General features: G+C 40.7%; 1 protein-coding gene across 5 annotated transcripts in view; it reads right to left on the reverse strand.

Moving 5' to 3' along the window:
- The window catches only part of CAPN7 (calpain 7), a 371178-nt gene that overhangs the window by 263924 nt on the left and 82820 nt on the right, over positions 1-24434 (reverse strand). For all 5 annotated transcript variants that reach the window (XM_085630640.1, XM_085630642.1, XM_085630639.1 and 2 more), the window contains one exon: positions 1140-1248. In XM_085630640.1, coding sequence (XP_085486766.1) covers positions 1140-1248 — 109 coding nt within the window. Of the gene's footprint in view, positions 1-1139; positions 1249-24434 lie in introns of those variants that run through there.

Here is a 24434-nt window from a genome sequence, read left to right on the forward strand (position 1 = left end):
CCTTTACACTTAACTATGAATTGTCAGACCTTGCCCTGGTCCCTTTCAAGTTAATTAAGTTCTTGAGCCCTCCCAAAATCTCCTTCCTGAGCTGAAAGGAGTCACATACCTCACACTGAAGTCTTCCTGTCAAGAGGCCCAATAAGTGGAAGTACTAACATGGTCCAGCTGCGGGTAGACTAATGATAATTAGCCTACTGGAGGTTCAGGCAGACAAAGTCTAACTTTTTAAAAGTAACTTTTCCTCAATTAGTATTAAAAATCCAAATTCACTACTAAACCAGATTTTTAATTAACAAAAATAGTGACTGACATTTGTTTTTCTCATAGGACTGCTACAGTCCTTCACACTGAAAATAGCTTTTGGGGGCTAGTCACTGTAGGTACTTACCAATATTAAATGTTTGCATTTACCACTCTTAAATACTAGTCATCGTTCCGAATAGGTGGCAAGGCCTACTTAGTGGTGACTTTTTTAATACTTAAAGTAGGGTTCTCTCCGGCCAAACAGGTTTATTTTTACAGGTTCACCTGCAAGTTTAAAGGCTGCAACAGTTCAGACTTAACATGCTGGCCAGAAGCCATATTTTCCTTGTCACTATAATGAATGACACATTAAGTGCAGCAGCCCACAAATTACATGCAACTTTCTATGCCAATTAAGTATTTTCCGGCACCATATAACATTCCATGGCCTTACTGTAAAGTAAAATTTGCCAATTGGGGATTAGCTACGTTTACCATGTTTTAGGGGTCAGAGCACATACATTGGGGCCTGTACAGCAGAGTTCCAAAAACCATCCATAGTAATCAGCAAAACAAATGGTGACCATCCAAAAAGAGGCTCTTTCTTGTATGGAAAAAGTATTATATTATCATGCACTTTCCTCAAAACAAAATTGCATCACGATGGCACTCTTAGTTTTGGAATTCCACCAAAATGATGGACTGCTGTCTGCCTACCACATAAAAATGGTTGATTTCACTCAAGAGTGCCAAATGTACAAGTAGCGTAATAGCTGGATTCTTCGCGATTCGACTTTCCTTGCACAAAACCGGCACTAACCTCAAATAAATCAACACAAGTAAATGAAACGATGCATAAAAACAGGGCATGAAACAGTAAATTATGCACTAACCTGCACTGTAAAGAGCCTGGACTCTTTCCATGTATTCGTTTATTTTATCTTGAATGCCTTCCAGTCCCGATCCTGCCATGTCAGCATATATCAAAGCTTGGGCAGCCTCCTAGTGGGAAAGAAACATTGTTTTGTTCATTTGATCCTTCAATTAAACTATTTTTTTTAACGAAAAATAACTTCCATGTAAATCTTCAAAAACATAAATAATGACGGGAACAACCATACATTTACACATACAGTACTGTAGGCTTACACACGGATGGATGTCTGACTTTTTGGGGATTCACAAGAAATCCAATAAGTAGTTGTGTAAATCTAGAGCAGTTGTGGATTTCCCAGAGTACACCTACTTCTAAAAATGTACCAAATAGAGTTGTACTGTGATGGTACATCTGTATGATTATAACACAAAGGAATATACATTTGCACTTTCCCCCTAAAGGCACAATATGTTTTTCTTTTGGGAGAAACGCATTACTAACTCATTAATTGTGGGGGACGTTTCCTTCTCTGTCCCACCATAGAAATTAACTATCTCGTCTTTAATAAGTGTAGTTTTATGGGTGTTGTCAAGGTAGCAAATTACTAGCAAAGGGACCATGAATAACCATAAATTTGCAAGTTTCTGATTCACTACATTTTGCATTCACTACATTTTGCAGGGCCACTGCACGGTTTCCCATCACACAACCTAAACTTCCAATTATGGAAAAGTTACCATGCTGGACGATTTCACAAATCTGTGTTCTGTGACTTTCAAAGTGCAGTTTGGCTTATTTTGTGCACTCAAGTTATACTTTTGGCTTGTGAACCACATCTATATTCTATGATCTGGAAATCGAATGGAAAAACAAACAACTAAGAAGCAATGCTCTTGATAAAAAGCAGAAATAGCATCAGAGGCTTCTTGTCACTTGGGTGGCTTTGTGGGGCTCCACTAAACCATAGGTTACAAAGGCAGCAACTGACAAAGTGATTTCTTCCTCAAAGGGCACTTTGACCTTTTTTGTCATACATACATACATACTCATTCATTTTTTCTCTCTCTCTCTCATTCATTTTCTCTCTCATTCTCTCTCTCTCTCATTCTCTTCCCCCCTCTACCCCCCAGGAAGAGGGGAGATTCAGTCAACAAGGAATAGTACGCGTCACAGACATTAAAAGGAAAATAACCAATCCCAATGCGTACATAAAGAAAAACTTTCAAGTCAACGTAGAGTTTTGTGACCTTATAAAGGCACTCAGGCGTATATTAATCACCACTTATTATGGGACGTGTAGCTTATCCCATTGTAAGTAAGGACTTAAAAGCGCGGAAATGGAAACGGACATTGGCTAAAAATTAGGACTCACTCAGAATGTCACACTTAACATGGGCCAGGTTGGCAGCTATGACTATTGAAGAAAGCACATTTGGATTACCCTAGAAACGAATGTCCTTCCCGCAGCCTTCCAGTCATAAGCGAGATCCTGGAAATGAACAAAATACTTCAGGGACACCTGAATAAACACAAGACCACAGGAGGCAGGCTGAACAGCATTGAAGTGCACTGCTGGATGTCAGAAGAAATACCTACACATGGTGTAGTCTGGTGACAGATGCTGGTGATAGTGACTATTTCAGAAGCATTTGGTATTGTGAACCACTGTTCCCACCTCCAAGGGCTCCAATGTGTTGCAGGGGTTCAAGGACTTGCACTAATATGGTTCAATTATCCCTCTCAGACATGTCTACCACTGTACGACTGGGCACCTAATCATCAGGGCTCACTAACTTCAATGAAGGATCGACCTTGGCACTTCTCAACACCGAGATTCATGCGACTCTGCTCTCACTATCTGATCTCTTCACTCCTTTCAGTGCTGCAGATTGATCAAGAGAATGCAGTACAAGGTGTTGTGTCCAGCCCTGCAAGCGTGTAGTTCTTATTCTTCCTCAAGGACAAAAACAGGGAGTTAGGCTGTAGTCCTTTTGTTCTTCCTTTTTTTACTTACTTGTGGGGTCTTTCAAGAGTCCCATCCACCACCCTGGATATTAAACATTTATGAGTTTCATGCAAATATCTAGATTGTACTTTCAATCCTTTAAGGAGGATACTCAAATCTTTTAGAACTGATGGCCACAGCTTTCCATTGTGTCTGTCTTGCTTGCTAGAATTGATTAAAAACGTTGGTCATTTGAGCATTCAGAAGACACAAGCAATCTTCTTGGGAATTGCTGCCTACGGGATGAGCACATTCTAAAAAAACTGCACTCACTTGAACCCCCCACACATAAATCAGGAAATTGAAGAAAACCTTTTTTTAATTCAATTAATATGGGATGTTGTTATGTTGCTGTTGTCATAGTTATCTCAAAGCGGTGCTATGGATATTACACACACCTTGGAACCTCCAAGACAACTTTTGTCAGATAGCAATGTGCCCAAAATGCTAAACATCAGATAGATATTTTGGCACAGAAAGATGAATTCTGTTTCTTCAACCCACTGTAATAGTCACTGGTTTCCTATGGCAGGTACAGTAATTCTCAGATATCAATGTATTATATTCAAGTTTCTGCAAGACCTGGTTTCAAGTGATTTCTCCTGTGGGATCTGTGAACTTTGCATTCAGAATATCAACATCTCTGTGCATTCATTGTATTGCAATGTAACTGTGAGAAATGAGTTCCTCCCAATTTAACCACCCTGGATTTTTCCCTTTTTAGACTACTACTTCCACGAGTCTCACTAATTCAGTCTGACACACTGCAAGGCTCTTTGAAATGAACGGAGAGAATTAACTGCCAGGGTCTGCTTTTTAAGCTAAGGTCTGGTGCTGCACAGCTAGGGTAATAGGTCATGAGAAGGGGGGACCCTGGAGGACTGGTTCTTCTGCGGACTAGTCCTCCAGAAGAAAGGGCCCCTTGACTTCAAATTACACAAGCACTTTGCAAGTGGCCAAAGCAGGCCATTGGACCTGGTGCATGAAGGCAGGGACAACACTCTGCCTTGGGGGCCCTGGGGTGCTACTGAGGAAGATGCCGGACTCAGGAGAAGTGTCAGTGGCCCAAACAGGACCTGCATAAAGAGGGAGAGCAGTGAAAATCAGACTTTCTCCATGTAAAGAATCTTTACGGGTAAGGTATATCATTGTAAAATAGTATGATCCTTAGTGATTTTAATGGTGTTGCTGTGGTTTATTGTGACATATTTCTTCTTTTATTAATGTGATGAAGCCCTGATAAAGCCATCAGGCCTGTTTGGTACGTACACCCCATTATATTGTGTTAGTATAATTGTGGTACAGTGGTTTTAGGGTTAAGGGCTTGTTTTGGGAGCTTGAATTGTTTGGTGGGCATAGGATATTTTTACCTGCCATCATGTATATACTTGTAAATTAATGTGTAGTAATGAGTAGTGTATGCGTAACAGAGTACTTTTCCCTACTATAAGTAAAAATTAATACTACTCTATTACGCACGCACTATTTAACCAATAACATTGATTGGACAATGATTTAATGGGTGTTGTTTGTTGTGTGGCTGTGGACTGGGGAACTAGCCCACACCATATCCCAAAAGAGACTTTGGACTGCTCAGACATGTAACAGAGATAGTCAAGTGCTAGAATGGGATATTTGGTTCCCTGCAGACAGAAGGTTGTGTACTTATTAATTGAGAAACACTTGCATCCTCCCCAACTAATAATTCCCTTTCTTGCAATAGAATTTGTATAGGACTTCATAACATCAGCATGCCCCTGAACCACTATTCTGGGTGTTCAGGTACGAGGCTATATAGCTTGTGTGTGTCTGGGACAGTGTACGTTTTTAGTATGACCTTTAGGGGAAGCGAAGGTATGTGTCCAAGTGTTATGGCTGAAAAGCTTTTGCTGAAACTTTAAGATTACTAAGGGACTTATTAGGAGTTTGGCGGTCCGACCGCCGCAGAACCACGAGGAGACCGGTGCACTGGAGATCTCCAGCACGCCATATCAAGAGTTGCCAGCGGGCCGGAGCAGTGGCTGCGGCGAGCTTGTACTGGTGGGCAATGTCATTCTATATAAATCAATGTATATGTGTACATTTTACCTGCATGTGTGTTGAATGCACACATATGCATGATACATTTGGAAATATACCACCTACCCATTACCAGGTTCTGAACCATAAGTAGCCAATCCCGGCAACGGGTATATGGTGTAATGTGCACTTACCCGTGTATCGCCACAGACGGGGTCTTTTTTCTTCGGGTGCAGCTGCTCCTGTGTACGGCGGACCTGGAGGAAGTGATCCACCTCAAAATCTGCAGAACAGGACAGGGGTGATTATGCACCCCAAATCCTTCCTTTCCATCGTCCTTTAGGTGGCGGTCCAATCGCAGCAGTCAGCTGGCGGAACAGCCAATTAGTAATACAGACAGCGGCCTAGCTTCTCTGGACCATCCTATGGAGACTGCTGCCCCCACGACCGCTGTCCTCGCGGTTAGTGTTGTGCTGGCGGTCCAACGGTGGTCCCTGCACAAGTAACACTCCCAATTCGTAATACGGGAACGGACGACCGATGTCAGACCGGAACATCAAGCTCGTAATCAGGCCCTTAGCGTCAGAAATCATAATTTGGCCCAGTTTCGCAGATACGGTTAATTCAGCTTCAATAGCAGTTATTGTAGAAACAAGAGTTTAATAATTCTAGCTGTCTGTACCCAAAAACACATCCTTAAGCTACAAAAAGCTCACAGTGCCTGGAGATATGTTCCCTCTTTTCCGATCAAAAGCCACTCTGACCCAAAGTCAAGAGAAATCTCTACTGGCTAGGAGTAGAAGATAGCATAAGCCCCAGCTTATCGCACTTCAGTACAGGTGGAAGTTGTGGCTCGCTGGAAAGGTAATACTCTGCCCCTCTTTCGTTTGGCTTATGTAATGGGCAGAATATTCTTTAATGAAGACAGCATCCAACCTACAGAGAAGATGGCTTCTGTTGCAAAACAATTTCCCTTCTTTTGAACCCAAAAAGCCACCTTTGTTGCTTCAGGTAATAAGCATTTCAGTGAGAGACTTTTTTAATTGAGTGCCTCATATATATGTATCCATGCAGTTACCTTGGCGTGGAGACAGTAGATGTGAAGTGCAGTGTAAATTACTTACTTCTCATACTATGCAATGACAATACACTAGCTTGGACACAATGCACTACTAGTCCCCTACTCCAAAACTAATATAAGTTAAGTGATCTGAGTGCTGATCATCATGGATGCACAAAACAACAAGCACTGTCAAAGACACTAGATCTGCAAAGCCAATAGGTCTCACCCATGAGACCTAATGGCTTTGCCAATGATATTAAGCTGTAAAGAAGTGAGGCTGCTGAGCAGCATGGCTAACGTTTCTGTAAACGCAAAGCAACACGTGTTCAAGCCTAATAAATGAGGCAGGTAAATAAAAAGTAGCAAACACACAAAGGGTAATGAAGGAAATGCTTGCAACAAGTCTAATTACTGGCAATCGCTCGTGGTAACATTTCAACCCATTATTCTTTTGCCTACCATGCCCCCTCAGATCAGACCCAGCCCTATGCAAATCAGTTTCATTCCTGGTCTATTGAAAACAGTCCTTGGGTTGCTTGTGAAACTGGTCTTAGCTTGCTTGTGTTCTAGTTCAGGGATGGTATGGACTGGCCTGGAGAGTTGGATCTGGCTGGGTTCACATTGAGGTGGCATGGTGGGCAAATGATGGGATGGAATGGCATCCCAAGTGATTGCCAGTGTTTGGACTAATTTTAGGAGTGCCAAGGATGAGTGCCAACATGACAGCATGACATCAGACAGCGGACGGCTCGGAGCCCCAACAAGAGGAGCCTGTACAGCTTCTCGGAGGTGGCAGCATGGCAGTGGCTGGGTCAGACAAAGAGTGTGCTGTGACAAAGGGAACAGAAGAGGTTTAGAGTCCCCAGGTAACACTTCGGAGGTCTTTGGTTGAAACAGATGAGCACAGAGGCTCCATCACCATACAAAGACTGTGCAAGAGAAGCAGGTGAACAGAGGCAGGTAGGTGGCAGCAGTCTGCAGAGGTAGGGGCCTTCTGCCTTATGGCTCTTGTGCTGAGACTGTCAGCAATTGATGATAAGAACAGGAGTGCCCATCTAGTCTCAAGGATGGAGAGAATCACAGAGTAGGAATGACTGCAACGAGGGAGCTCATTCTTTCACAGGGGAAGAGCCTATCATGTCAATTGTGGCAAAAGTATTCTTTTCCACTAAGTGTGCTGAGGCAATAGTGGCCTCCATTGAAGGGGCCCTCGAGGCAATGAAGGATGGCATTGTTGATGCACAGTGCCAAGTGGAATCTACTGACCATATGTTTAAGGAGATGGATAATCAATTGCAAGAGATCAGTATCAGATCACATAAAGCCAAACAAATTGTGGACTGCACAATTCCAACTGCTGCTGTGCTGGGATATAGAGAATTCTAGAGAACGAGGGAACAGTGACCTGAATTAGAATCTTAAGTCTGCCTCAAATGTCTATGATACAGAGCTGTGTGACAAACTACAGTTCTTTATGAATTCTGAGGTGGTGGAGGGTGAAGAGAGCTGGAGTGCCTGCGGTTATAACTACCTGCCTGTTTACTACTGACCCTACAGGAGGAAACGTGAGTGCCAACACAGTCCTAGCTGATTTGAGTGACACTGCACAGAGAGCTCATTATGAGGAAGAATTTGTAAAAGGGATCTAATGGAAGGAGGTAGGAAAATACACAACTCTAGGCTTGGGCCATGTGACCATGCTACGATGAACAGAGCTTCACAAAACGAATCAGGGACTCTCGACTGTGGATTGTACGACTTATCTGTGGTTTCCCACCCCATTATGCCTGTGATGAGGGCAAAACATTTATTTTAACTAGTCACGATGCAGTAGTAGGTATTCTGGAGACTAGACAGCAAAAGAAAGGAGAAGTGTTTGGAGAAGATGCAACATTAACGTTACAAGCTCTAAAACCGGGACTGAATTAAGGCTGACAAGAATGTGATAACCCTTTGATGCCTAAGAAAACTCAAGGTCTATGTTCAAGCTTCTGCAAAGTGACATTTCTGGGCTATTTGAAATGGAAATGTATTAATGAATGTACACATTCTCTTCTGCTTCACCCCAAATGCCACTAGGGACAAACTACATTTTATATTCCAGGTACAAAAAGAAAAGTATTCATTTAATGGTTTACAGACTGGGTTTCTGCAACAAGGCTGACTAATGCGTTTGCTGTATTTAATACAATTGTTTGTTTCCTACCATCATGTGTTACATTTTGAAGTTCAAATATTTGATCCTAAATGGGAGCCAAGTGTAATCTGCATAGATATACACAGAAGAGGCTATACTATACAGAACTTTGGTCAAGGGCCGCATGCAGGGCCAGGTTGTGAACGCAAACCAGCCCTGCAATTAAGTCGGACCGGTCCCCGGGTGGGAGTGGGGGCCTTTGGGTGGGGCTGCTGGTGGAAAACACTGCTGCTGCACTTTTTTTTACAGGGGGCCGATATTGCAGCACTTCTGCAAAACCAGCCCCCAATAATTAAAACGGCCCACACTGGCCCAAAACCGAACCCCACACTTCTGGCCCACAGGGAAAACGCCCAGTGCCTACTGTTACCAGTCTGGCCCTGGCTGCATGTGAAGAGAAGAATGAATAAAGGAGGGATTCTAATTTAGCTTGAGGATTATAGTGCAACAGAGTAATAACCACCTTTGGAGTGTGTCCTGATGGAAAGGACATCAACTAGCCTCTTCATGTCTCCTTGAATCCTGCCTTTTCCAACCTCTCCAGAAAGTTGCCATGGTCAGTGGTGTTAAATGCAGCTGACAGATAAAGCAAATTCAGTGCCATGACACCACGACTACCCCCATCTCATGAGATTGTCTAATACAAAGAAGATCACCGATTTGGAATATCTTGCCGAAATATCGCTTGGTGGGCCTCTAAAAGATTGTTACTCTCCGTGTAATCTTGAGCCATCTTCACTTTTTAAGAATTTTTGCTGCTAGGGCAAAAGAGGGATTGATCCGAAGTTGTTAAGATCTTTTGAGTGGAGGGTCGTTTTACCTTATTTTTCTTTTTAAAAAGAAGCTTTGTCAAAGAGCGTTCCAATGCAATTCCCAATGGGCGAGCTATTGTGAAGCCCAGTAAGATTCTTGGCGATAGGGTATGAAGCGGTTTTACATGGTTAACAAAAGTACCAAACTAATACCTTGATTCTTAAGGAAAATGATACGCCATTTGAATCCTGCTGTCCTGAAAGGAAGACAAAACATAGAAAGTTAAACTAGTCTATGGGTCACACTGGCATAGTCAGATGGGATGGAATTCAAGACCCAGCTTTTTCTTCCTGTGGGCCCTAAGGGAACAAAACAAAAAAAACAGGCCATACACTGTCTCTTTCAAGCCGGCCCATCTGACAAGCTAAAGTGCCTGGCAACCCAGTCCAATACTAAAAACTTTATGTGACTCTAAACCGCTTCTCATAACAAAAAGGCTTGACTCTCTCAAACACAATAATGCTTTAAGAGGAGGGGGCACAGAAATCTGTCCTAGTTCTACTTTCATTTTAAACCTGTTTCCATACAAATATTGAGTAAAGGACAAGCTAAGGTGGATATGCTTCAAAAAGATCTGCACATCATGTCTCCTAGGTTGTTGTTGATTATTGAGCGTATATAAATAGACTTTGACTTTGATTTAGGGTGCTCCCTTGGTGCCAGATACTCATCCACCTTAAGTATCAAAATACCGGACTTATCAAAACAGTCCAGATATCATTCCAAACCCAAGACACCAGAGCACACCTGATGAATGTTACTATTATCCTACATACATTGGGCACTATCACCCTCAATTCTCTCATCCAATTCCAAGATAAATATCACAATAAAAGTCCCAATTTCAAGAGCATGGCCGTAGAGATCCGAAATCAATCTTTTTTTCTTTATATAAACACAGCAGCCGATGCGCGTTTTCCCTCCTGGGCTTCCTCAAGGCTCGCTATTTGAGAAAAGTTGTCCTTACGATATCAACCAGTCCATCAGTTTCATGACACACAAGTAAAAAAGAAAACGATTTCCTACTTGTTTGTCTCATATAGTCACAATTATTTTCTTGGTACTTTATCAATACGCAGTAGTCCTCCCTTTAATATTCAAGTTTCTTGGAGACACACGCTCGTCGGACTCGTTGTAGTGAGAAGATGGAACTTAACAAGGTTCCGTTAATATAACTGAACGACCTATATTGGAAAATAAGAAACTTGAATACTAAAGGGAGGACTACTGCGTATTGATAAAGTACCAAGAAAATAATTGTAATTATACGAGAAATAAATAGGAAATCGTTTTTTTTTTTTACATGTGTATCATGACACTTATGGACTGGTTGATATCGTAAGGACAACTTTTCTCAAATAGCGAGCCTTAAGGAAGCCCAGGAGGGCAAAACGTGCGTCGGATGCGGTGTTTTTATGCAGAAAAGAAAGACTGATTTCGGATCTCTACGGCCATGCTCTTGAAATTGGGACTTTTATTGCGATATTTATCTTGAAATTGGATCAGAGAATTGAAGGTGATAGTGTCCAATGTATGTAGGATAATAGTAACATTCATCAGGTGTGCTCTGGTGTCTTGGGTTTGATGCAAATATTGAGTACTGTACCAGGTTTTTAGAACCCACACCAATTCCACAGCCTCACACCCACATATAGCAAATTACTGGGGATAGTACAAAGTTGGTTTCTTTTTTGAACCTTCATGAAGTTCTCAAGAAATCTTTGCAACTACGTGAAGATACACCGAAGTGTTTCTCTTGGCCACGTCTGCATCACTCACAACAACTTAGTCACAAGTGTCCTTATTTAACACAAAAAATGGCTCTGCTTATGATATACTTCACAGAGGTAGGGCTCTTCTCCTGCGCAGTGCAATGCTGTGATGAAAAAGGTACATTTACAGAAGAAAATCCTGCATATATTTTCCAGTTTGACTGGACCAGTTTCTCAGGCCCACCCCGCCCTACAGAGGACGTCCCTTTCAAGTGGCACATTTCCTTAGTGATGAGTCACGGTCAGGTGTGTGCTGCAAAAACAAAACAAACACACACAAAAACAACAGTCACTGCTGTTTCAGTTGCTTAATCATCCTTCCAGGAAGTGATAGGATAAAAAAGTCTGATTATTCATTGGACTGAAAGTTTTACAGAACTGGTCAGCATTTTTTATCTTGTTGTCCTCTTAATTGATTTAGAAGACTTTGTATTCTCCCTCGGTCACTCACCCAAGCAGCTGGTGGTACAACTATCAATTACTAAGGTAGTTACATAGTACAGAGTACTGAACATAGTTACTAGGACTAGTCTCTTAATATTTTTTAAGAACAGTGTATAAATATTTTTGCACAAGTCCAATGTGCTGAATAGGTGAGTATCTAACAAAAATTAAACTGTGTTTTGCATTAAAAGACTGACAAAAGTGTATAAACTATTGAAATTTTACAAGATCTACACCCAAGTCTCTTGCTTTTGGCATATTACTTTAGATTGGTTTGTCGACACAGACATTGGTGAAGGAAATGGCCATCTTTGCAGGGGTTTCACCATATTTGTGACCCATTTTGCTGGATTTAGAACTCTAAGCTTAATTGAAATATTTGACTTTCCTATAAGGCCAACAGTAAATGGTGCAGAAATACACCCATGCCATGGAAAGTTAAATGACATTCGGGGACTACAGCACGGATTGTGACATCCACTACAGTGACAGACATGGCTGCAGGCCTACCCTATATAGCCTGACTGCAGAAGCCTAACACCTGCTATACAGACCTGTCAAAATAACCCTTTTTGACAGGCAGGAAAGCTTTTATATATTAATATGTCATCCATAAGTACGCCTTGTTGCCCACAAGCTAAGTTTCCTTTTTCAAAAGTGGAAGAGGTGTGGAAAAAGAAAAGGCATGTTCCTCCAGTGATTACACCCCAAAAGCTACATTCGGTGGCAGGCTGTAGCAGAATCCAATAAAACGTCTAAGTAAGAATTATAAACGATAATCTGTAATTTGACAGAAAACAGCTACGAAAGTCATGCAGAGACAACTTTTAATATTTAGCAAAAATCAAATGTAATGGTAAAGTGGAATTTTAATAAATATTTAGGAAAAGTAACTTTTAGAAAGTGACCTTTTACCTGTCTGAACCTCCAATAGGCTAATTAGCATTAGCCTACTGACAGCTGGTCTGCCAGTGCTTGGCCTTAAAAAGTTGTGAAAATTGCTCCCTTAGCAGGAACAATGGCCTGGGTAATGAGAGGTGTTTCTTACCCTTGCAGGAACGCCAGTTGGGGGTGAGAGGGGCAAAAGGAACTTCATTAACGTGTAAAGGAGTCCGCTCTTTCACAAGTAAACTTAAGGTGATGCCTGGAGAAGGCAACTCTTTGTCCAGCAAGCCAGACTGTCACCAAACCAAACGTGAGAAGAGATAGCCCCAGAACAGGCCTGGGAGACCACAGAGAAGGGGACCGATTGTTCCCCTGGCCACGCCTTTGGGTGGACACACGCTCTGCACAAGGGAGGAAGGGTTTCTCCATCTGGGATTTTAGGAGTGATAGGCACGGTGGAATTTTAAGCAGTAGAGCAAATAGGAACTGCTGAAAAAGTGGGTAGGGTTGCCCCTGGGACCTTTTACCCACTTGATCAGGGACGAGTCAGGAGTCATTCCTACCCACTAGCAAGTGTTTACCTTAAATGTGGCATGCCAAGGCACCTTCATCTGAACATTTTCTGGATCTATAGAAGACCTAAAAAGGACTGGATGTACTGTTTGCGACTAGAGGGGTGCCCTTAACGACTGGACCTGCTCCCTCTTGTACCCAAGAAAAGAAATGGACTCCAAGGGTAAGTTGGCTACAGGGACAGAAAAAGCTGCAAGAAGCCTTTTTTCTGAAGGGACCAGCAACAACTAGCCCTGAACTGGAATTTGCTGGTGGCCTCTGCTGGAGTGAGTCCTGGACTCTAAGTGCTGTCCCTGAGGTTCTGAGAGCTTTAGAAGTGACCAAGAGGATGTGCTCCTGACACCCTGAAATGTTGGGACGTAAAACATTTTTGCACTTCCATGGTCTAATGATCTGTCAGGGGGACCACCTAGCAAAGATGTCTGATTTTGATTCACCTTCTTCCAATACAGCTTTAGGCTTGCCTCTCTGAAGTATTTTGTGCTCCATAAAAAAGACCAAGTCAGAAGGTAAAATCTTTGACTGGGACGAACCCACATAGTGCATCCGACCAGCGATCCATTGTGATGAGCCTGAAATCGTACATTGGTCCTGGTCTACCACTTCCATAGACTATAATTGTTGTATTGTGATTTTAAGTGCAATTTTTACTTAAAACTTTAAAATAGGATTTCTCTGGTTCCTCTTTTTGGAGTTTAGTCGTTTTGGTTGTATTTTGTTTATGTTTTTGACTATTTTGTTAATTTGGTTTGGGAGTTTGTTGTTTTAACTTGATTACTGGTTTAATGCTGCATAAATACTGCACTTGCCCTAAGTTAAACCTGTTTGCGTTGTGCCAAAGCTACCAGTGAGCGGAGTTCAAATTAATTGATGCTGCAAATTATAATTCACTTTCTAACAGTGGGCACTTAAGAACGGCAACGTTCTTGCACTTGCGTGAGTGAAGTCTATCGTACTGGAGTCTCAACTCACAGTTAAGAAATTGGTAATGGCATAAAGATGCCACTGTCTGAGTGGTTCCTTAGTGTGTAATCCCAGCAGACAGCAGTTGAAAGGATGCTACTTTTTTCCTGTTCTGGTTTCTTTAGTGTCAAGACATAGGCAAAGTGGTAGGATTTAAGTTCAATTTGCCTCAACGAAGTACAATTTTAAGTTTGAAATACATTTGAAAAATCAATACAACTGCAATTTCAATCCTATTTTCCCACTGGTGCACTATATACCTCCCTTAGTTGACCCTCCTTTCTGAGTAGGTCTGTTTGGAGCCAACATGTACTCGAGCAAACTTGTGCAGTGGTCTTGTGTGGTTAAACACAATAGGGAGATAAATCTTATCATGCAATTTATAATGCTCCCATTGTGAAGAAGGATCTACAAAGACAGGTACAACATTCTTACACAAGTGATTTTATCACCACTCCAGAGATGGGAGGAGGGAACAGAAGAAGGGGTGGGGAAATACGGTGAACGAAAGGGGGGGGGGGGCGGGGGTGGAGGAGAAAAGAGGGGCAAAAAATAAGAAGAGAGGGGAGGATGACGGAAGAAGCATGGGAGGTGGATGACAAAGGAAGAAAGGGAAAGAAATGAAGGAGAGAAAAGAGTGAAATCCTTTCATAAAGGGCAAGAGTACTCTGACAGAGGAAACTCAGTTATCCTACAGCTACTAAGGGGTGGTAAAGCAAATAAATGTTGAGGTAGTAAATACATGGTGCAAATACATGGTGCAAGCAGCAGTATCCTCCTTAACCCCATCTCGGGTTTTGGGATGTGTCTGGATATCTTGTCAGGAAAGTGCAAGGCTAGTGACAAGGGCTGTGGGCCAAAGTCTGTAATGAGGTTACACTTCCCCTAAGGCACAAAACTAGATCGTGGTGTTCTGATCTTTCAGAAGACGTTTTTACCTTTTAGTAGTAGCTTGCTGTATATCCCTTACTATTTACCGATTAACTTGTGGACATCCAAAAACTAGTAAGCCTGCCTATCATCACAACAGATGTTTCCTGGCAAAGATGGGATTAGAAATGTAGTCAGGGTCAGAAAGGCCTTTTATTCCACCATGCATTTCCCGGGTGGGCTGAAGCCCTGGACGTCAGTTTTGAAAGCTACGGCTGCTACTGCTGCCTCTATCACTTTCTCCAACTCTCCAAGGTAAATTGCAACAGGCATGGGAAGGCTTATTGAGAGAGAGAATGAGCGGGAAAAGGTAGAACAAAATCGTTCAGGGAAGGAGAAGAGAGAAAATGGATGCAAGGAAAGAGGGAGAGAGCGAGATTGCGCAAGGAAACAAAGTGACTAGGGCTGGTTTGGCCATTTGAGACAGAGCTGCTTCTTGTTTCCCAGCCAGGACCTGAATGTAGTACATTTTACTAGACAGTGCCCAGGGCCTCCATCTAAGATAAACCTACATGTTTTAACTTGAGAACCAATGATATCCAAAAACTCTAACCTTGTATTAAAAAACAAAAAAACATATACCATATAATACACTACATGACAAAATAGTGAGGGACAGAAATTAAGCCATGTCTGGATAAGCTTAGATCCTCAGGTTTCTGAAACATTTTTCACTGACAGCAATTCAATTATTAGGACTGCTAAAGGTCCCAGCAGACAAACAGAGCAGATGCCTGAAGGAAGACTACTGGGTGATAAAATCAGATGGTAAAGGGAGCAACTTTCATCACTGGTATCCCCTAAATGTGGATCTTTTAGACATTTCAAAAAATACCAAATACGCAAACTTTGAATCCAGGTTTCATTAAGGGAACTTGCAGAATGTCACGTGATTCGAAAGCTTCAAACATTTATACATTCCTCAGTGCTCATTACTATGATTTATTATCAGTCTAACACATGGAGGTTTGTGACCCGTCTCCAGAGATCCTTCTATATATAACTTTGTTCATTCCACCAGACTGCAAGTCCCTAAATGAAAGATCACAGAGCGCTTAAAAAATAACACAAACCATTGGAAGTGGTGTGCACATGGTTCGTCCTGAGAAGAGTATCAGCTTTCTAGCAAATAATTGAATTTTACTGTATTTTGTAAATTCATCAAAGTTTGCAATCTCCCTTACCATACAATAGTCACAACTCTTTCCTCTTTCCAGTGATAATGATCTTCACATTTTTTAACATTAGTTAAGATAACAACTTCCATAAGGAGTCAAATGCTCGCCGACGTTGTTGGGGCATTACTTATTGAGCTGAACAGTAAAGTAGATCCAAAGCAACAAGCACACATTTCTACTGCACTTTCAAAAAGAGTGAATGAAGTCCAACACCTAGTACAGGGGTCATTTTAAGGATAAAGTGAAATTGCTGTGCCAACGATTTTGAAACCATTTAATTGAAGGAGTAACTTCTTTAACCAGCTTTCAGCTTTAAAACTTTGAGGAAAGAGAAACCATTTGCTTTGGAAAGACTTTTATCCCACCTCAAACCCTTCTATAACTTGAGCAACAAATTAAGTTTCAAGAAAATTCATCAGCGGTTGAAAAAATCTCAGGCATATTTAAAGGTTAAAGCAAAACAGTATTACTAGTGGGTCACAGTCAACAAACATTACACATAGCAAAACATTACACATAGCAAAACAAAGAGCTTTGGAAGTTACCTATAAGTTCAGTGGTAGCACTAACCGCACATATATATCCTCTGCTGATGCTAATACTGTATTTAGACACTTATTTGCCCATGTCTTCTTCCATTAAATTTTAGCTATACATATATTACAAATATTTTTTTTTCATAAAGACACATATGTCATCAGCAGAGGATTGCGGTCGCGTGAGTTATAGTTGCCTGCACTAACTATGACGGGGGAATTTCAATGGTTTTTTACGAGTGAAATGTCCAGCTAACTATAACATGTGTGAAACCTATGGTTTTTTCAGTGAATATATATATATATATATATATATATATATATTTATGCGAGGAACTTAGTCTACTGCTCCCAATCCACAGGGAAAGACGACCATGGACCCAAAAGAATATAGTGCAAGGTGAAATTTTTATTCCATTTGTGCACCTCGTACCACCATGACGCGTTTCGGCCTCAACACGGAGGCCTTGATCACATGACGCTTAGGGCGGAAGCCAGAGAATTTAAAGTGCAAGTGCAAGCAACCCGTGACAAACAGGCCAATAGATATAGAGAAAATACCACAAATGCAACTATACATATTGGTTAGTGGCCATACAACACATTGACCTGAACTCAGGCATTTGTAAATCTTATATGATGTTTGCAGATTAATTGTGCAAATTAGTCAACATTAGCATAAAAACGAATTGTAACAGCATTTGCAAAATATTGATGGTATAAGTGACCTTTAGCACCATGCCACCTACATTTGAGTAAACAATACTGCATAATTGCCGTTGGCGCTGTGGATTGATTACGCCACCACATCTATCTAGATAAAGTGACTGTGCAAGTTCCAGCATTGTGCAAATTCATACAAGTGCAAAGTTCTATATTTAGCAGCATTTACAAAACATTGATGGAATAAATACCCTTTAGTAATGTGCCGTCTGCATTCTAGTATGAAATACTGAATAATTTCAGTAAACAGTGCGCTGATCGTACCACAATACCTGCGTAGCTAAAATAACTGTGCAAATCAAGGCAATGTGCAAATCGTAGCAAGTATATATTTATATACACATACATACATACGCACACATATACAAACATTTTTTATGATTTTTGAAGTACTATGTTACTCCTGTGATACCGCTGCTCAGTTGTCAACTCACAGGGGGTGACGTATGCATGGCGGCTCATGCAGGAGTCCGGCAGTACCTTACAGGAGGGTCGTGCTGTGAGAAGCGTGGGTTTCAAAATCTTCACAAGTGTGTCCGAATTCTAAAAGGAGGCTGGGTACAGACCATTTTCATTTGCCCTGCAACCTGCCTTTCCTTCTGAAGTTTGGGTGCTGCTCAAACCTCCCCCAATGCAAAGGGGCAGGTGCAAATTGCCCTCTCATTAATATTAATGAGGTTGGAATTAGCATAGTACCTGCTGAAAATGCTGGGACTGGGGCCTGCATTATGCTGGCACTGTGACACCAACCCCTTTATGCTGGGACTGGGGCCTGCATTATGCTGGCACTGTGACACCAACCCCTTTATGCTGAATGGAGGCCTACAAGACGCCACAAATGTGCATATTATGAAATTGAAGTGTGATTAGGACCTGCACTCTACAAGTGTAAACCATTCTAGAATTTCGAACTACAAAAATGGTCAAATCACATTTGAGTATACCTTTGCAAACTACTAAAGGGGTAAAGCCCCCATGCTTACCCTTTCCCCCTTGAAGTTCACTAAGTGTCACAAATGTGTGATTTGGGATCTTCTATTTCGAACCACAAAGCACTTTTGTGCATAGCATTCACAAAGTCAGTGGCACCGATGTCCAAATATAAAGTATTTTGAGAATCAGGACAGTGAACTCCTCTTGGCTAATAAAGCACAACTGGCGGCAGTCACTTCACTTGATGGCTGCCATTTATTTGAGTGAAAGTAGCATTTATTTGTACAAAGATAAGCCTGAAAGGTGGGGCTATACTGAAGAGCTTGTCTAGTGGAAAAAAGTACAGTGAATAGTCTCTTACATTCACAAGGGAAATAGTCTGTGCTATTCTGTACTATGCCCTTAGATTGTGGTTTCTCCATCCTATTTTAAATTGAACAACTTTTAATACACACCAAGAGGGTCTGCTTGTTTTAGAACGCCTGGATTCGCCAACAGTTTGTTTTGCAGTTTTTAATTTTATTACCCAGGCGCTGAATCTAAGGAAAATCTATGCTTTATAAAGTGGGGTGGCGATTGTTGGGATATAGAGGTATTGGCCACAAACTGAACTTTAATGATATTGCTATGTTGTGATTTCATTTCATTCTGTATGTGTTTTAAATAATGTGCTTTTATGATCACACATTTGACCGAATAAAGATTTTAATTGAATTGGTAGGTTGTGTCATTAGGTCGAGGTAGCAAAAGTATACTTCAGGAGGTTGATCTTGAAAGACAGCAGTACAACGATTATTGGTATCCATTCATAGTATGACATTGATGAATCTTTTGTGCATTTTATTAAAATGGCCATTATTAAGTGTGCAGAGCAATTAATCTACACTTGAATTCACATGTGTTTACAGACATGGAGCTAATCCAGCTGAAAATAATTTGCTACGACATGTTAAAGTGAGTTTTCCTGGCTTATTCCAACTAGGCCTGTTAACCCTCCACGCCATCTTGTCCAAAATGGTTGTGACCGCTTCTTATTTATTCTTGAAAAAAAGCCTGGTAGGAGGCCTACTGCAACTCTTTCCAAAGACCTTCCTTAACTTGCACAAGGTCTTAAATTCATTCACAATCATTTACTGTTGTTTTGTAACTAGCTTGTTGTGTGACATCTCCAGATGACATTAGGTCAGAGGCTGAATCAATATTCATGTAGCGGGTTAGTGCCAAGGCGATAGAGTTATATAAGGATTTAAAAAGCTGTAATTTGACTTGTTGAAAATGTAATTCTTGGTTAACAACACACTAGGGCTGCAGTTCTAATAGCTGCTTATGGAGATAATGGCTACATAAATCCTTGAATTTAGGGGCGAGTCAGAGACCTTTCCTATCCTACTAGGGATGCTACCAGATGTCTTACCGATTTTGCCGCACATTTGAAATTTAGTCTATTTGTGATTTTGCCTTTTATGTTGCATTGTTTTATCTATAAGGCCTTCACAGCAGTAACTTTATGCATTTAAATGAGACTATTGTTGCTTCTGTATTTTACTTTTCTGTATTGCACTCTCAAGATCTTGTAATAAACCTTGTTTTTTTCTAAATTCCATTCTAGAACTCATTTTTTGAGTCATTTGTTTATTTGACTTAATTTTGCGTTGCAGTGTCTCTACGACACACTGCCTCGTGATTAGAGGTTAACACTGTTCCCGATCCACCCAACTCTTGGGCGCACCACTGAAATACAGATTATTTTCTAGAGGCCCTGCGGGCCCAAAACGTATATGTAGAATTCAGTACTTGGGACATCTGGAAGCAAGGGCTGTTGAACATGTAGGGTATCTGCAGACTTGCACCTGAAAGGGTTCCCTAATGAAAGTGATTGAAGCGGTTTTAATGACGGTTGCAATGCATGATTGCACACAGTAATAAATGTTCATAGAAACACTCAGTCGATCCGGAGTGTTAAGCAGTGAAACATAAATTGCTCCTATGTACAGGAAATACGGCGTGGCTTCAGTAGGAGGAGCATTATGTTCATAGAGGTGGAGTCTAGAGATCGGTCAAATAACAGAATGACGTCAATGTTAAAAGAAGAATTATTGGAGGCCAGAAAGAGTTTGTTTTCCAACAAAATATGGCTGCATGTTGAAATATTGACTACATACACATCATGATACCAAAATATATTCGCCAAATGATCAAGAAGGTAAAAGGAAACAGGAAAGAATAGCCGGATCATTCTTAACGCAGGTGCTTCGTACCTTGATGATATTTATTGTCAATGCACATAGCTGTGGAGTTAAGTAAACATCCACAAACCTATATATAGTGACTGTGTCGATATTTTGATCCTTATAATTTTCTCCACGCTATTCTGGTGTAGTACCACAAAACACATCCAAACTTTAACTCTGATATCACACCAAACCAAAGCAGCCTGACTTTTGCAAGAGAACACAAAAAAGTACTGAAGTAAGATGTTGAGGAGACAAGTCAAGTGTGGCGACTGTTCTTAGAACAGGTCAAAGGATAATTAACAAAGAATGACTGTCATTCCACAAAATCACAGGGTAATTACTTTAAAGGACATATTGAGCAAGGATTCAAGAGGACAAAAGGAGTGATACATGTACTAGTGACCAACTTAATTGGCATTGTTGTTGTTGGACTACACATTATGCATGGTTAATAAGGTCATGAATTAACAAGAAAGAGAGATTGCAGCATCTCTTTCTCAGTTGCCACAGTTTCCTTCTCTATTTCTGAGAGTCAGCAGGAAAGGACACCTCAAAATAGGGTTTCTCAAATATTTCTGACTCATTACTCTGCATTGCCTATATATTGATATCTTTACATGCACACATTCATGTCAACTGTTGCCACTGCCCTACAATCGAGCGATGACCGATCAAATACAATCTCTCTTGGATCACTTTTGAGATACCTCAAAGTAGTGACATGAGAGCTGCTTTCTTCAACACAAAGAAACTGGGAGTGGCACGCATTGAGGGAAGCCATAAATAAATATAATCTGCATCACCCCGAGCTATGCAGGTGGCCTAATCTCTTCCTGGAAAATTGTGTGTGCAAACTGCATACAAGGGTCAGAGGAAGGTTAAAATGAATAGAACATCTTTTCTTAAAATAACGTGGAGAAATGTTTATATCTATTTTATTAGTTATGAGAGAGAACAAGGTATTTCCCAGACTGCAAAGAACTGAAGCTTTCTCCCGTTAATGGTTTTGTTTGGAAAAACCGCTGGCCAGACCTACTATAGATATTGATGAGGATACTTTGCAGAACATCTTTAAAAAGAGAGAATAGAAAATACCTTCAGAACACAAATATTAGGAAAAGCTATAAATAAGGATGACCTAATGAACACTGTCGCGCATGTGGAGACAAGCTATCCGGATTTACAGGTTTAACAACCACCTATGCAACTGGCGGATGATCGACTGTCCAAGTATCCCAATGCATTCAATATTTGTTGTCCATTCCCTGGTTTTTGACTGTCTGCTGTCCTAGGGCTCTTACGACTAGTGATGTCTGGTTAACTGTTAGACTGAAAAACAATGGATCCCAGTTTCACAAAGCAAGTGAGGCAAGCGAACTAATGGGTCCAGAGTGGTTTTGCTCACAGAAGATTTTTTTTTTTTTTTTTTAAATATAAATGGGGGCACATGATTCATTTTGCAGGACAATTTCCAAAACAAACACTTTCATTTACAGACAAATCTGATGATATGCTTTATTCCTCCAGAGTTTGTAACACTGCTAAACTTAAATATGGAAATGGGGAAATGTATGTAGGCAATAAAGGAGCATAGTACATCTGAGGGAGAGATGGGACGATCTTGGGCAGTTTGGAGAGAATTATATTTCAAAAATGCAGTTTGGAGAGGACTGTTGATTGGACTACGAAGTGAGACTGATGTATCTTAAAATCAATCTGGAGAAGACTGTTGATTTGACTATAAATTGAATATGAATTGAAGACAGGCTACGGTTGAAGTGATTGTTCGTATGGCAATAGGCTACAGCCAAATCACACAGCTATTGACCGAGCAGCCCAACATAGAGGTCACATATGGTCGGAGGTTAGATGGAACATTTGGATATTCCATGAAGGAACTTAACAGGGTGAGAGGGGACATTCTTGATATTAACGTCAAGGAATGGATTTCTAGGTACAAGGATAAATGATGTGGGAGTGGTCAGGAATTTGCTTTTGGGCATAATAATCCCAGTAATATCAGTCATAGTCTTCGTGATCCCGTTTAACACCACTAGGGTGTTGGCGAAGAAGCAACCCCGATGATGAAGCAGGCCAAATGTGGGTGAGGAGTTGAGCCCTTTTTTAAGAATTTTTCCTTCAAATAATAACTCTTCGGTTGCTATGACGAAAACAGACCAATGTGTAAATATAAAAAACTGAATTTACTCATACAAACGCTTACCCCTAGAAGTGCCTACAGTAACTCCTGGTAGACCCAGCCCTATTATTCCAATTTTTGTTAATGCGTGTGTGAGGCATTATAACAAAAAACGCAACTTTGTTTACACTGAAAATCCAACTATACATGGAGAATATAGTACATTACACCTCTAAAGAGAAAATGCACCAATCACAACCAAAATAAAAGTGGCTAGAGACAAACTAACGTTATTTAGTTTAGTAGTTGTTTTTTTCCAATAAGAAAAGCCATTTATAAAGCCACAGTACTTTCAAAAGACTGTGAAATACCCAAGGCCAGACTGAAATAAGCATCGAATGGCCCACAAGAGTGTCTAATGAGAGTTGCATCTAAACTGCCAATCTAAAAGGCATGATGCATTCGACCAATGAAAACAATACTGCATTCCTTCTGCATTCCTAACAAAGCATTGTATGAAGTCAATAGAATAATTCAGATTGGCCTTAGTTCGTATTGTGCTGCCAGATGACTCATACCTAGTGAACACTTGAAGCTAGAAGCGTCAGCCAGCAGGATCTACTACCCAGTCTCTGGTGTTGAGAATGCCCATATTGCATGTCTCCATCACAGTGTTTGTCTGCTTCTCTTCCCATTTGTGTAGCTTTGCCTTATTCTGTGCAAGGGCACTAATCAAACGTTGACAAGATTGGACACCATCCCTGGGCTATTTAAAGAGAGTGGACAGTTTCCCCTAAACCCTAGAAATTAAAGGACAGTGACCCTTTATTGAAATCCAAGTGCTGAGGCCATGTGATGTATCAACAAGGCTTTTCGCACATACAGTCGTCGAATACAGTTGCAAACTCAAACACTCATGCAATGTGGGGGCTTTAACCCTCACAGCAGCAGCATCTTTAGAAAGTCTTGAGATTCGGTGAGCTTAACTGTAGAGGGAAGACTCCTCAATTGACCCGTTGAGTTTTTCTATCGCTTAATGATGGGAGAAATCTCCATTGTGTCTTTAAGAAAAACACCAGCCCAACAAACTAATTCTGTTTTCGAGTGAAAAGATACCTGCACATTTGATATTTTCAAATAAAAGGTAGCTTTTAAATTACCATTTACAATCTGGTTCATAAGAAAACAAATCTCTTTAGTCAGTTACTCCTTCATAACTGGAAACCATGCTTGATTTACAAAAACTAAAATAGAATCAAAAACGTTCTTTTTTTCTATGTGTGATTATATGTTTGCCATCTTTCCATAGCACTTTTGCACTAAAAAATATAAGGCTCACAAACCACATGGACAAGTGTCCTTTTTTAATTGCTTTTTAAACTAATAGCCTTTGAATTCATAGGTCCCCTTCAATCTAAATTTAATGAGTGTGAGACATTAATGAAAACAGCCTAGAGCACACAGCTCCTTAAATCAACTCTGCACTCCTTAGTGCAGCTATAATTGCACATCCACTATGTTAATTTAATTACTGTTTAACATTAAGCAAATATTCGTGTGTTTAGCAAAATATGCATCATACTTATGATAGTCTCTTGTATAGAAAAATGCCCAAGTTATCAAGTCAATTCCTGAGACATCTCTTTGTATGTGTGATATCACTGCACGCTGCCTATACTAATCAGTTACACAACTTCTGTTTTTAGCTCGTGTAAAAAAAAACAAAACTCTACTTTAGCTTTCTTGTCCACCTCACATAATCAAAAATATTCATAAATAAAAAAATACATGTGTATATACGCACATAGATGAGGCTAGAATCGGCGCTCTTCATCCATTGGTTCGTTAATATTTTTTCACATTTTGCTTGTTCCTGCACAGTAAACAGCATAGGCCAATGAGA

Source organism: Triturus cristatus, chromosome 10 (genome assembly GCF_964204655.1).
Source record: "Triturus cristatus chromosome 10, aTriCri1.1, whole genome shotgun sequence".
Taxonomy (NCBI): Eukaryota; Metazoa; Chordata; class Amphibia; order Caudata; family Salamandridae; genus Triturus; species Triturus cristatus.